Source organism: Ovis canadensis, chromosome 20, assembly GCF_042477335.2.
Source record: "Ovis canadensis isolate MfBH-ARS-UI-01 breed Bighorn chromosome 20, ARS-UI_OviCan_v2, whole genome shotgun sequence".
In the NCBI taxonomy this organism is placed as follows: domain Eukaryota; kingdom Metazoa; phylum Chordata; class Mammalia; order Artiodactyla; family Bovidae; genus Ovis; species Ovis canadensis.
The window spans coordinates 44,156,723-44,171,785 of record NC_091264.1 but is presented as its reverse complement, the minus strand read 5'-3'; the positions used below and the strand labels follow the sequence as shown (position 1 = coordinate 44,171,785).

General features: G+C 36.5%; 2 protein-coding genes across 2 annotated transcripts; one reads left to right on the top strand and one right to left on the bottom strand.

Annotated features, from left to right (window-relative positions):
- The first annotated feature begins 8,484 nt into the window (after positions 1 to 8,484).
- Positions 8,485 to 9,411, top strand: LOC138425286 (olfactory receptor 2J3-like). The gene has a single exon (XM_069562982.1). The coding sequence runs from the start codon at positions 8,485 to 8,487 to the stop codon at positions 9,409 to 9,411; it is 927 nt and encodes a 308-aa protein (XP_069419083.1).
- A 4,115-nt stretch (positions 9,412 to 13,526) lies between these two features.
- Positions 13,527 to 14,462, bottom strand: LOC138425494 (olfactory receptor 2B11-like). Its single transcript, XM_069563449.1, has one exon. It carries the CDS (start codon positions 14,460 to 14,462, stop codon positions 13,527 to 13,529), a length of 936 nt encoding a protein of 311 aa, XP_069419550.1.
- Between the last annotated feature and the right edge of the window lie 601 nt (positions 14,463 to 15,063).

The window sequence follows — 15,063 nt, the reverse complement described above, 5'->3', positions numbered from 1 at the left end:
GATTCATGTTAAGGTTTGTCAGAAAACAGAAAAATTCTGTAAAGCAATTATACTTCAATAAAAAAATAAATAAGTTAAAAGAAAAAAAAAGATATTACATTGCCAGCAAAGGTCCGTCTAGTCAAAGCTATGGTTTCTTCAATAGTCATGTGTGGATATGAGAGTTGGACCATAAAGCTGAGCACAGAAGAACTGATACTTTTGAACTGTGGTGTTGGAGAAGACTCTTGAGAGGCCCTTGGACTTCAAGGAGATCCAGTTAGTCAATCCTAAAGGAAATCAGTCCTGAATATTCATTGGAGAGACTGATGCTGAAGTTGAAACTCCAATACTTTGGCCACCTTATGCAAAGAACTGACTCATTGGAAAAGACCCTGATGCTTGGAAGACTGAAGGTGGAAGGAGAAGGGAACGACAGAGGATGAGATGGTTGGATGGCATCACTGACTCAATGGACATGAGTGTGAATAAGCTCCAGGAGTTTGTGATGGAAAGGGAAGCCTGGCTTGCTGCAATCCGTGCTATTGCAGAGTTGGACGTGACAGAGTGACTGAACTGATACTAATTAAATGAGGATGAACAACTTCTTCTGGCATTGTAGTAACCCTGTTCAATCCCAACCTCAGTGGTGTCATCATATTATACATTATTGGTGTGTTCTCACACTTGGAGTGTGTAATTTTTCTGACAGCTTATGAAGATTAAAAACATGGGAATAGAAGTAAATCATATCCAGTAATAATTATCAGTGCCCATAACTCAACTCCAAGTGAAGTTCTCTCCAGGATACTTTAATAGTTTATAAAGTATTCTAATTCACTTTCTTCTCATGTAACTCAGCTTGCCAGAAACGTACAGAAATGAATTAATGTCATTTATCCATTTTCATCCCTCATATATGATTTGTGCCTTATGGTCCATGACAATCTGATACTTAAAATGTTTTGCATGGATTTTATATAACTGGGAGTGAGTATGGGCTCTGAAAATTACCAAAAGGCAGAATCCATATTTCTTCTATCAAGTGCTTTGAAAGCCACATACTTTCAGTGTGTTTCATCTCTCAAGTGTGTTGGGGAAAAAGAAAGAAGCTGAGAGCTGCTGTTTTAGAAATACTCTGCTTTAATTAAATTATTTTATACCATCTGTATATTCCCAATAAGTTTATAATATTGCACATAAGAATTTCACAATTGCTAGCACCCAATAGATTGGCAGAAGCTAAATATTCTACAAGTCTAGCAACCACAGCATGAGGAATATTGGAACTTGGTATGAAAATACTATAGTCCTGGTTGTCAGATATTTCCCAGGTTTAAATAACTCAATTTTACTGCTAGTGTTGGATTACTCTTTAAATTCTTCCTCCTCAAAATAAAATTTAAAGCATGACTATATAACTATTTAATGATATTAATAGGTAAATATTTATTATTATTTAATATATATTGAGGTGAACTGGAATGATACATGCCAAATTCATGATAATGGTTGTCGCTGGGTTGGATTTTGGGTCAAAGAGTGGTAATTAAAAGGGATATGGATTTTATTTATGATATTTTGTGTGCTAAAATATGCTTGATTTAAATATATATTAAAATCATAATTGATAATTCTGAGTTGTGGGAAGATAGATTTTCTATGTGTAATATTTTAAATATCCAAAATAAAGAATAATAAGAAAATAAGGTAGAATCATGTGTTAAAATATCAGTTCAAATTAAACTTCATTCTGATGATAATAATAGCTAAGATGTATTGAATAATTATGTACTAAGTACTGCTGAAGACTTTTTAAATCTTTTTCCTGTTGAGTCCTTACAACAGTCAAGATCACTGAAACATAAAGACTATTTTCTGGTACCTCTCTTACATAGAAAGAAAAATACCTAATTGCTTTCTTAAAATTATACTTTTAAAAATGTTGTACTATTATATGACTTCCAAACTAAATTTTTTTCTACAGATGGAATATATTAGCTGGAAACAATATAACAAATTAAAAATATTTATTAATCCATAAACTTTATATACTTTTTTTAATAGTAACAAGTCAATTATTGGATTTAGGCTAGCAATCACAGCTAATTTCATTTGTTTATATATATTATGGCAAAACTCTTGACAAGACACCAAGGGGAATTATTCATAAAAATATTTTGGAAATATTAGTTTTGTTAAGTTTTCAGAGTTTTGGTAATTATTTTCTGAGTTACAGTTTTCAAAGATTACTTTCAATACTTTTGAGGTCTGAACTTGGCCTTGAATTTTAGAGATGTCAGGCAGAGACAATTAACAAGGCAAAGATGTACAGTTTCATCTTTATGTATTCCATTTTCTAAATGTCTCATGCTTCCTTCCTCCCTCAAAATAATTCTGACAAGTTATCCTTGAAATGTGGCCCTTAGCATGATGAGGAATTGCAAAAGAAATTTCAGGACAATGCATTCCCTTACCTATAAACACAGCTTAATGCATGTTTATCAGTGATGATCGGTCTAGAGTCATTGTTTTTTTAGTGCCACTGTGTATCATGCTGAAGGATTCCTCAGAAACTTCTAACTAGGACAACTCCTTGAAGGGCATTAATTGCTGCTTGGGGGTTTACCCTCCCAATGGCCCCAGTTAAGGAAAGCGTGTCACATTATTCTTTTGTTTCCATAAGGGCACCACTTGCTCTATGAAAAGGAGTCAATCCCCTGACACAATGAATGCTCTAGTGAGTTCTTCCTTCCTGCTAAAACCATATCTTTTTGGTAGACTCAAGACTCTCTCTTGTGTAGCAATGATAATGATAGTAATTTTCAGACTCTGCTTTCATATATTGATGTAGTAGTTTAGAACATATGATGTAGGTAGCCATTTATGTTGGTAATTTCAAAGAGCTGAAAACCAGAGATCAGACTGGTCCACATGATTAAGAGGCATAGATTAGGCAGACAAATACAGGGAATGTTGACAGTCACAGGAAGGACAGAATAGAAAGGAGTTGTTTCAATACTACTTCAGCACTAAATAAGAGTATTGAAGGAGTAATGTAAGAAAAAAAATAACACGACCAGTTATATTGGGATGGGAAAAAGGGACTCTTGTCCCTCACTATTTCTTCCATGTCTTGTTTTTTTTATTTTTTTTATTTTATTTTATTTTATTTTATTTTTTTTAATTTTTAGTTTTTTATTTTTTAAATTTTAAAATCTTTAATTCTTACATGCATTCCCAAACATGAACCCCCCTCCCACCTCCCTCCCCAGAACATCTTTCTGGGTCATCCCCATGCACCAGCCCCAAGCATGCTGCATCCTGCGTCAGACATAGACTGGCGATTCAATTCACATGATAGTATACATGTTAGAATGTCATTCTCCCAAATCATCCCACCCTCTCCCTCTCCCTCTGAGTCCAAAAGTCCGTTATACACATCTGTGTCTCTTTCCCTGTCTTGCATACAGGGTCGTCATTGCCATCTTCCTAAATTCCATATATATGTGTTAGTATACTGTATTGGTGTTTTTCTTTCTGGCTTACTTCACTCTGTATAATCGGCTCCAGTTTCATCCATCTCATCAGAACTGATTCAAATGAATTCTTTTTAACGGCTGAGTAATACTCCATTGTGTATATGTACCACAGCTTTCTTATCCATTCATCTGTTTTTTTTAAAAAAGAGATATTTCATTCCATAGTTTATACCTTTGATGAGGTTTTTATTTCTCTCTCCTCTGGTAAGAAGAAATTAAACCATTAATTTAACCATCTGCAGTTTCTCTATTTACATATGATATTATTATTATTTTTTGTCTCTTATCTCATTCCTTTCTAATTTCTGTAAGAATGTTGAAGGATGGTTCTTGCAACAGATAAATGTATCTGACAGCTGCTATTTTGTTTGAAATAATGTACTAAGTTATTCACACAACTGTATGAAGAAGGAGAAAGTTATATCAGCTTTAGAAGAAGCAATGACAACATTTGGGTTTATATTTTTCATGAAGCAGTATCTTCCATTCAATGAAAATACAGAAAAAATTTGGAACTTTCCCATTACCCCACAAGTGGCAGTGATCTCTAAATGAAATAGTCTTTATGATTTATTTCACCATTGCTATCTTTTGATTTTGTCATGTTGAACTTCAGAATACACTGGGCAGCAGCCATACTGTCTTTGGTAAGGTCTGAACTTTAGCCTTGAGGAGGAAGGCTCCTTTCCAAGTTTTAGAGCTCTATTTATATCTTTATAGTTACTCTCCTTCCGTAACTTAATAGTTCTTTATATTTTGTATTGGTTTAATTAAAAAGTTCTTTTAAAACATATACTGTCTGATTATCCTATATGACTTCTGAGATGTATAAAGTAGTTTAGATTAGTGTAACAGCTAGCTAATGATTGTTTTAGGGCCCAAATCAGTCTTACAGCATTGGAGCCAACCTGTTTGTGACTTTCCCGCTGAAAGTTAACCATTTATCTACTGCTAACGTCTTTTTCAAGAATTGCTCTTATAAAATGTGAGCAACTAAGAGACCCCCAAGGAGAAGGCAATGGCAACCCACTCCAGTACTCTTGCCTGGAAAATCCCATGGAGACTGGTAGGCTGCAGTCCATGGGGTCGCGAAGAGTAGGACATGACTGAGCGACTTCACTTTCACTTTTCACTTTCATGCATTGGAGAAGGAAATTGCAACCCACTCCAGTGTTCTTGCCTGGAGAATCCCAGGGACAGGGGAGCCTGGTGGGAGGCCGTCTATGGGGTCAAACAGAGTCTGACACGACTGAAGTGACTTAGCAGCAGCAGCAGCAGCAGCAGCAAGAGACCCCCAAAGAGGTAACCACAGATGGCTCTCCTGTGATTTCTCTTTCTCCTTTTCTTTTTTCACTTCTTTCCTCTTCTTTCCTTCCTTTCTTTTTTCTATAGCTTGTTAGGAAGTGTGAGAAAAACAATTGGCTGTGGGAGGGAAACAGAATGATGTGGCATTGTTGAATGAGGCAAAAAATGCACAGAGAGACAGAGGTGTTTAAATGGTTACTATGGCTTGTCATAATGACCAGTGACAAAAGGTAGTATTAATCTTTTTTATGAAAGGTGAAAATTCACTTTAAGAGTTATAATTATTTATGAAATGTACTTTTTTAAACAAAAAAGAAATATAACATTCTCTAAGAACAGTATAATAAATGATAAACAGCCATGTAATAATTTCAGTAAATATTCAGAATTCTCTACATTGGAGAATAAAAATATATGTAGACATTATAAATTGTGAGCAGAATTTATATATTGTCTCAGTTACTGTCCCAGAGGAAAGAAGTAATGTCAAAACTTCCTTGAGGCCCTGTGTTCAGGTTTCCCCTGAACATGTGATACACATGTCCACACTTTCAACTTTCAGCACCATTAGTCATTTTTCTATCTTCCTCCAACCTCACACCCTTGCTTCTTTGCTCTCTTGGTGAATTTATATCTTCCTTTTCCTCAAAATTTCTCTTTTCAAGTCAGTTATATTCACATCTTTTAAGACACATTCTACCATTGTTCTCCCTATGTGTTTCACAGATCTATTCATGTGAACCAAGATTTTTAGCTTTCTTCGTATTGTGAGTATCCATCCATAGTTGATGTGCCTGTGTGTGTCCTTTTTCTTTTGTATTTGTATTGTGTTTTAGTTTTTGATTTAGAAATAAACTGTGAGTATAAGAAAGCAAATAAGAAGATAAAGTTATTTCTATAATAATATTTCACTCAAGCTCAGTGTTTTTCATTCTGTATAAGTATTTTGAAATTTTAACTAAATGTGATATTGTTCATCATATCCTCATACCTATTATATATTTAAGATTATTTGGATTGTAATTTTTGTGCTTTCTATAATCACATAAATGGAAATGGCATGAAAATGCTGAAAAGGAAACTAAAGCTATTTATTGAAAAAGATTATTGTTTCAGAAGAATTTTCTTTTGTAGCTAAGTAAGGAATTTTTCAAGTTACTATTTACCTAGATGTCACCCTGAGGTGAGGGAGAATTCAACTGTTAAGAAGTTATTTTTCTGTAACAGGGAAAATATCTGGATGAAATGTAATAGTAAAAATACGTTGTATTTACTTTATAAATTTTTAAGTTGATAAAATATCAAACAAATAAATTCTGCAAAAGTGGTACAAATAACTACCAATAACCTTCTAACCAGATTGAGCAATAGTTTACATTCTGCCTGGAATATTTATCTCATCTATTATCTATATAAATATCCTATTTCTCTTTATATTTTCATTCACTAGTTTTTAGTACCCATTCAAGTTTTCCTAACTTCACTATTCCTTCTGTATTTGTTAGGATACTGATGTCAGGAATAGCTTTTATTTATTTATTCTTTTAAATTTATCAGTATGAGTGTGGATTCTTATTTCCTCTGGTTCACTAGTATTATAGTTTTTCTTAATACCCCAATTGTCTTAGAATTGGACCTTTAAGAGTCATGCTGCTGCTGCTGCTAAGTCGCTTCAGTCGTGTCTGACTCTGTGCGACCCCAGAGACGGCAGCCCACCAGGTTCCCCCGTCCCTGGGATTCTCCAGGCAAGAACGCTGGAGTGGGTTGCCATTTCCTTCTCCAGTGCAGGAAAGTGAAAGTGAAAGTGAAGTTGCTCAGTCGTGTCTGACTCTTAGCGACCCCATGGACTGCAGCCCACCAGGCTCCTCCATCCATGGGATATTCCAGGCAAGAGTACTGGAGTGGGGTGCCATTGCATAGGCCCTTAAAATTGGCTTCCATTTCTTTCTCATGTATCCCATTATTTCTTGGAGACTTTCCATTTTCTTTGTTTAAGTATAGTTGATTTACAATATTATGTTAGTTTCAGGCATACAGCATAGTGATTTATTATTGCAGATTATACTTCATTATGCTATGGAGTATATCCTTGTTGCTTACCTATTTTATGATAGTAGTTTTTTACTCCCAAGCCCTTAATTTGTTCCTCTTCCCTCCCTTTCCCCTTTGGTAGCCACAGTTTGTTTCCTATACTTGTGAGTCTTTCTCTTTTTTGCAATACATTAATTTGCGTTAATTTTTAAATTTGACATCAGTGATATCATACAGTACTTGTCTTTTACGGACTTACCTCACTAAGCATAACATAATTTAGGGCCATCCACATTGCTGCAAATGGCAGTATTTTGTCTTTTTTTAGGGCTGAGTAATATTTCATTGTATTGTATTGTTTTTGTTCAGTTGCTCAGTCATATCTGAATCTGCGATCCCATCGACTGCAACATTTCAGGCTCCTCTGTCCTCCATTATTTCCTGGAGCTTTCTCAAATTCATGTCTATTGAGTCAGTGATGCTATATATATATGTATATACACCATATCTTCTTAATCCAATCATCTGTTGATGGGCATGGGGATTGCTTCCATGTGTTGGCTATTGTAAATAGTGTTTCTATGTACACTGAAATGCAGTTTTTTGAATGATTGTTTTCATTTTTCTAGATATATAACCAGGAGTGGAATTGCTGGATCGGTATGTTTAGTTTTAGTTTTTTGAGAAACCTCCCCACTGTTCTCCAACTTACATTCTGCACTAACTTACATTCCCACCAACAGTTAGGAATGTTCCCCTTTCCCCACATCTTCAACATTTGTTTTTTGTAGACTTTTTGATAATAAACATTCTGACAGATGTAATATGCTCTCTCATTGTTTTTTAATTTGTATTTCTCTAATAACTTGTGATATCAAGCATCTTTTTATGTGCTTTTTAGCCATTTTGTATGTCTTGGGAAAAATGTCTCTTTAAGTCTTGACTCATTTTTTTTTTTATGATTGTTTGTTTGATGTGGAGTTGTATTAGGCTTTTGTGTATTTTGGACATTAACCCCTTGTGAGTTGCATTATTTTCCAAAAATTTTCTCCCATTCCATAGCTTGTATTTTTATTTTATCAATCGTTTCCTTTGCTATACAAAAGGTTTTAAGTTTAGTTAGTTCTCATTTATTTTTGCTTTTATTTCTTTTACCTTAGGGAATTAATCCAGGAAAATATTGCTGCAATTTATGTCAAAGAGTATTTGGCTTATGTTCTTTTCTAGGAGTTTTATGGTTTCCATTGTTATGTTTAGGTCTTTGACCCATTTTGAGTTTATTTTTTGTATGGTGTGATTAAGTGTTCTAATTTTATTGTTTTACATGTAACTGTGTAATTTTCTCAGCACCACTTGTTGAAGAGACTATATTTTTCCATTGTATATCTTGCCTCCTTAATTGACCATAGGTGTGGGTTTATTTCTGGGCTCTGTATTCTGTTCCATTGACCTAAATGTCTTTGTGCCAATACCATGATATTTTGATTATTATAGCTTTTTAGTATAGTCTGGGGCCTGGGATGGTTATAAGTACAGTTCTGTTCTTTTCCCTCAAGATTGCTTTGGCAATTTACTTTTCCTTTTATTTTGAATCTATGTGATTCTTTCATCAGGTAACAAGAAATCAATGATAATGGAAAAAATTAATGCAAGCTCTGAAGGCTACTTTGTTCTACTGGGATTTTCTAATTGGCCTCATCTGGAAGTAGTTCTCTTTGTGGTTGTCTTGGTGTTCTACTTGATGACTTTGACAGGCAACCTGTTCATCATTATCTTGTCATACTTGGATTCCCATCTCCACACTCCCATGTACTTCTTCCTCTCAAACCTCTCTTTTCTGGATCTCTGCTACTCTACCAGCTTCATCCCTCAGTTGCTGGTCAATCTCTGGGGTCCAGAAAAAACCATCTCTTATGCTGGTTGCATGATTCAACTTTATTTTTCCCTTGCACTGGGAACCACTGAATGTGTGCTGTTAGTAGTCATGTCCTATGACCGTTATGCAGCTGTGTGTAGACCCTTGCATTACACTGTCCTCATGCACCCTCGTTTCTGCCAACTGTTGGCTATGGCTTGTTGGGTAAGTGGCTTCACAAACTCAGCACTTCATTCCTTTTTTACCTTTTGGGTACCTCTGTGTGGACATCGCCAAGTGGACCATTTCCTTTGTGAAGTTCCAGCGCTGCTTCGACTGTCATGTGTTGATATCCATGCTAATGAGCTAACCCTCATGGTCATGAGCTCCATTTTTGTTCTTATACCTCTCATCCTCATTCTCAGCTCCTATGGTGCCATTGCCTGGGCAGTGCTGAGGATGCAGTCAATAACTGGACTTCAGAAAGTCTTTGGGACATGTGGAGCCCATCTTATGGTCGTATCCCTGTTTTTCATCCCAGCCATGTGCATATATCTACAGCCACCGTCAGGAAATTCTCAAGATCAGGGCAAGTTCATTGCCCTCTTCTATACTGTTGTCACACCTAGCCTCAACCCTCTAATCTACACCCTAAGAAACAAAGATGTAAGAGGGGCCGTAAAGAGACTAGTGGGGTGATAGTGAGCCTGTATCCTTGTAACATTAATGGTACAATGGAGCATCTCTTCATCAATGATTCATCCATCCATCCATCCATTAGCCACTCTTTCATTTACTCACTCTCTCAGGACTTATTGAGCATGTACTATTGCAAGGTCACAGAGTTCATTGTAGCAGATATGAATTAAACACAGACTGCCTGAATACCAATCACTCTCTGGTGGAGAAAACAACTATATAAAATCAAGATTGAACTCAATATTAGATTTTTCCAATGGCACGAGCCTAATAAAACAAAAGTATCTTTTTCTTAATTGAAAATGAGATATGGAATTGTTTTAAAAATTGATTAAAGAGCAAGTATAGTTCCTATGGAAAGATGATATTCATAATCTTAAAAACCTAGAATATATCTTTTAAAAAGTATTTTATTTATTTACTTATTTTGGCTGAGCCGGGTCTTTGTTGCAGCACATGGGATCTTTAGTTTAGGCATGTGAACTCTTAGTTGTGGTATGTGGACTCTTAGTTGAAGCATGTGGGATTTACTTTTGACTAGGAATTGAACCTGGGTCCCCTGCATTGAGCGCATAGAGTCTTAACTATGGGACCCCCAGGGAAGTTCCTAGAACATATCTTTTGATTTCTTGTGTTTTAGGTAGAATTCATCAAAAATTTGTTTGCTTTGGTTTAATTAGACACATAATGAGATACTTCAAATCATTTCTCCAAAAATGTTATTCTTTTTTGAAAGTGATTAATATTGAGAGGAATTTTGGTCTATATTCTTCATTATACCATTATCAATAGTACAAAAATAAGTTTTATGAATCAATTAAGAAGGTCTCTGAAATAATGCAGCCATAGTAAGCATCTTATAGTTCTTATTTTTCAAAACAGTGAGAAGTATAAAGGAGACGAAAATAGTTGTAAAAATGCTATATAGCTCATAAGGTAATGGTCATCATAGGTATTGATAGATAAGAACATGGAACACCTGCTTAACCTAAGAAGCAATGAAGAATATCTGAAGCAACCAAGCAGGCTTTGCAGTTACTATGCTATGCAGATTTGAGGACACTTCTAGTGTGAAGGAAATCATAGTTAAGCCTTTTTGATTTCTCCCTTAAAGCCTGTCTCAAATACATGTCTGCATTTTTATAACTAGTGGTTACAATACTTTGCTGTCTTCCTTTGGTTCTTCAGGAAAGACTTGCTTGGCTGAGAAAAGAAGAAAAGTTTTTTGATTAGTTTCCTTGAAAAGGCAATCGAGATTGCTCATGCTTTTACATCAAGTATAGAGTACACTCTAACCTTCATATATAATATGTTTCTTTCAACAGCGCTTCACAGTGGCTAATGAGAATATTCTTCATGCTGGAATATACTGGACATATACGACTACTGTGAAGTAGTCTAGAGTAACAGCATATATCTCTGGCTTTCCCACTACCACTATGCTCAATGTTCTTTATCCTTAAAATTTTTTATACATTTTCTTTAGAAAGTCCTGATATTTCAGAGCCTGGAAAACACTCACAATTCTGAAATGAGTCATGTTTACAGGCTTAGAAGGTGGTAGATAATTTAAGGAAGCAATCCGAACAGCTCCAAAACAGTCTCTATAGCTAAGCTTATGACAAATTTTGCTGGGTTTTGCCATCCAAACTAAATAATACCACATTCCTATGTGTTTAAGACTAAGTTAGACAAAGGATATATTTAATAAAAATGATCAGAGATATCATTTAACATCACAAAATTTTAAATTTCATTGCTCTGTGTGTGTGTGTATGTGTAAAATTTAAAAACTTTTTTGGGCATTCAGCCATCAGTCAAACTTTAAAGTTATTTAGAATTTTTCCAAACTGCTGCTGCTGCTGCTGCTAAGTCGCTTCAGTTGTGTCCAACTCTGTGCGACCCCATAGATGGCAGCCCACCAGGCTCCCCATCCCTGGGATTCTCCAGGCAAAAACACTGGAGTGGGTTGCCATTTCCTTCTCCAATGCATGAAAGTGAAAAGTGAAAAGTGAAAGTGAAGTCACTCAGTTGTGTCCAACTCTTAGTGACCCCACGGACTGCAGCCCACCAGGCTCCTCTGTCCATGGGATTTTCCAGGCAAGAGTACTGGAAACTAGACATACCAAAAATCTATTTAGTTTAAGAACTCGACCAAGCACCAGAAGATCTGTTCTTTATAAAAAATTAGATATGAGTTCCAACTGATTCTTGTTCAGGATAACATGCAATTTTCTAACTAATAGTTTGCTTAGATTTTGGTCATACCAGAATAATGTCAGAAAAGTTCACATCACTGTTATTTTTCTTGCTTGTTAATTTCTTCATTACAAAGCTGTATTTCTCATCATATTAATTCTATACTGAATAATTACAAAAGCATTTAATTTGCTTTAAAATATGTAACTAATTTTGTGAAAAAGTGTTAAGTTGGGTGTGAGTCCTGAAACTAAGTTTAGCACTTTTAACTTTTAATGATACAGATTCTGAGCATCAAAGAGATACTTATATTGTTTGAAGTAATCAAGCTGCTTTACACCCTAGAAATACAAATTGTTTCTTTCTCATAATGGTTCTTGCACAGTTTCAAAAGGCATTTCAGGCTACCCCCTTATGTTTCCACCTTGTGGTTCATTATTAATATCAGTACCTTTTCCTCTCATTGATTCAGAAAGTTCATGCCTATGATATTTAAAAGGAATGTTAAGAAACTCTCCAATGCATTTCCCATATATTTTATTTATTTTAATATTTAATGATACATTTTTTTAGGCAAAATAAAAATGCTGTTCACTTGTTTGTTAAACAGGAGTTACAATGTGTTTTTAAAGAAGCAGTAGCATCTACCTAAGTTGAAGCTGATAAACTTATGAGACTCATGGTTGATTTAAGGTGTAGAGTGCCTTACAGTGGTGCCATGCTCCCATTTAGACAGGGCCAATCTTGTAGAGAGTGTCGGGATGTTTCTTAGGTGACTCAATCAAGGAAGTCCACTGGTGAATGTTTGCTGCGATGATTAGCTTGAACACATGAGTTTATAATTTATATTATTGCCTTCTTTTCTTTTACTACTTAGTGCAGTTATGATTTCATTATCTACCCACGAGAATAGAACTATTTTTAATAGTTTGCACAAATAAAAGGGTGCTGTTACTGGTGCATATTAGCCAAGTATCACCCTTGCCTAACACCATTTTAGAAGAATATGAGGAATGTGACATATTTTGCAAAAAGAACATCTAACATGAACTGAGGAAGTGGGAGACAAGAATGAGTTATTAAAGAAACCTCTATATACCTAACCTAATGGTTAAATATCAATAACCTCAGATATGTAGATGACACCACCCTTATGGCAGAAAGTGAAGAGGAACGAAAAAGCCTCTTGATGAAAGTGAAAGTGGAGAGTGAAAAAGTTGGCTTAAAGCTCAACATTCAGAGAACGAAGATTATGGCATCCGGTCCCATCACTTCATGGGAAATAGATGAGGAAACAGCGGAAACAGTGTCAGACTTTATCTTTTGGGCTCCAAAATCACTGCAGATGGTGACTGCAGCCATGAAATGAAAAGATGTTTACTCCTTGAAAGGAATGTTATGACCAACCTAGACAGCATATTCAAAAGCAGAGACATTACTTTGCCAACAAAGTTCCGTCTAGTCAAGTCTATGGTTTTTCCAGTGGTCATGTATGGATGTGAGAGTTGGACTGTGAAGAAAGCTGAGCGCTGAAGAACTGATGCCTTTGAACTGTGATGTTGGAGAAGACTCTTGCGAGTCCCTTGGACTGCAAGGAGATCCAACCAGTCCATTCTAAAGGAGATCAATCCTGGGTGTTCACTGGAAGGACTGATGCTAAAGCTGAAACTCCAATACTTTGACCATCTCATGTGAAGAGTTGACTCACTGGAAAAGACTCTGATTCTGGGAGGGATTGGCGGCAGGAGGAGAAGGGGATGACAGAAGATGAGATGGCTGGATGGCATCACTGACTCGATGGACGTGAGTCTGAGTGAACTCCAGGAGTTGGTGATGGACAGGGAGGCCTGGCATGCTGCGTTTCATGGGGTCGCAAAGAGTCGGACGCGACTGAGTGACTGAACTGAACTGAACTCTCACTTGGAAGTGAAAATGCTCCTCATGAGATTGCCCAATGCCCCCTTTACATCTTTATTCCTCAGAGTGTAGATGAAAGGGTTGAGTGTAGGAGTCACTACTCCATAGAAGAGAGCCATGAACTTGGGTTGGTCCCTTGAGATGGAGGAGAGGGGCTGAAGGTACATACTAATGGCTGGACCATAAAACAAAAAAACTACAATGAGATGGGAGGAACACGTCCCAAAGGCTTTTTTCCTTCCCCCCAAAGATTTAATCTTAAATACAGCATGTCCAATGCAAGCATAGGAAACAAGAATTAAACATAGTGGTACAGCTAACAAAAAAAAGCATACCACAGAGAGTGTGAGCTCATTAGCACTCTTTTTGCCACAGGCAGTCTTTATGAAAACAGGAATCTCACAAAGCAAGTGGTCCAGGGTATTGCGACCACACAGTGGTAACTGTAATGTAAGAGTGGCCTCTGAGACAGCATAGATCATTCCACTTAGCCACACGGTGACCACTAATAAGACACAGATGCGCCGATTCATGATGAGGGTGTAGTGTAGAGGCTTGCAGATGGCCACGTAGCGATCAAAAGACATAGCAGCCAAAAGCAGACATTCTGTGCCCCCCATCATGTGGAAGAAATAAAGCTGAAATGCACACCCCATATAGCTGATTGTCTTAGATGTTCCCAGGTTAAAGAGCATCTGAGGGACAGTGCTTGTGGTGTAGCACATGTCCAAAAAGGAGAGGTTGGTGAGGAAGAAATACATGGGGCTGTGCAGATGGGGATCTAACTTGGACACCAGAATGATGGCTATGTTTCCCATCATGGCCATTGGGTATGTTATAAGCAGAAAAATGAATAAAGGAAGCTCTAGCCAAGGACGGTCAGCAAAGCCTAGTAGAAAAAACTCTTCGGGATGGCTTTTGTTAATCAGATCCATTATTTTCAGTTTGTTTCACCTGTGGCAGGGAAGTGGCAGGGAGGGTAGAAAGGTTTTGAGAAATGACAAAACTCAGTTATGCAGTGTGCACAGTTAAGCATCTGGTCACAGAAGATTGGCTACAGTAAATTGGGTAGAGGTGACAATTTAAAATATATGACACCAGGTGACTTAATTGCTTTTCATGACATTACAAAACAAAGGTAATCACTGTAAGCGAGTAACCCAACCTTTCTGAAACTGAATTTCCTGCTCTGTATAATAAAGATGACAATAACTATATCCTTAGGATGTAGTTGTTGTTGTTCAGTCACTCAATCATGTCTGACTCCTTGCGATCCTGTGGACTGTGGCCCACCAGGCTCCTCTGATCATGGGATTCTCCAGGCAAGAATACTGGAGTGGGTTGCCATGCCCTCCTCCAGGGGATCTTTCCAACCCAGAGATCAAACCCAGGTCTCCTGCATTGTAGGCAGATTCTTTATTGCTGAGGCACTGATAGGATTAAATGCCAAGAAATGACTGTTTCAGATACTCCAAAGTAATGATTTTCATACTTTTTTTGCATAAATATTAGCTGAAGAGGCAATTAAAGTTTATT

What these genes read in the sequence shown, in the direction of transcription:
- LOC138425286 (XM_069562982.1), top strand. Translation starts at nt 8,485, where the DNA reads ATGATAATGGAAAAAATTAATGCAAGCTCTGAAGGCTACTTTGTTCTA.
- LOC138425494 (XM_069563449.1), bottom strand. Translation starts at nt 14,462, where the DNA reads ATGGATCTGATTAACAAAAGCCATCCCGAAGAGTTTTTTCTACTAGGC.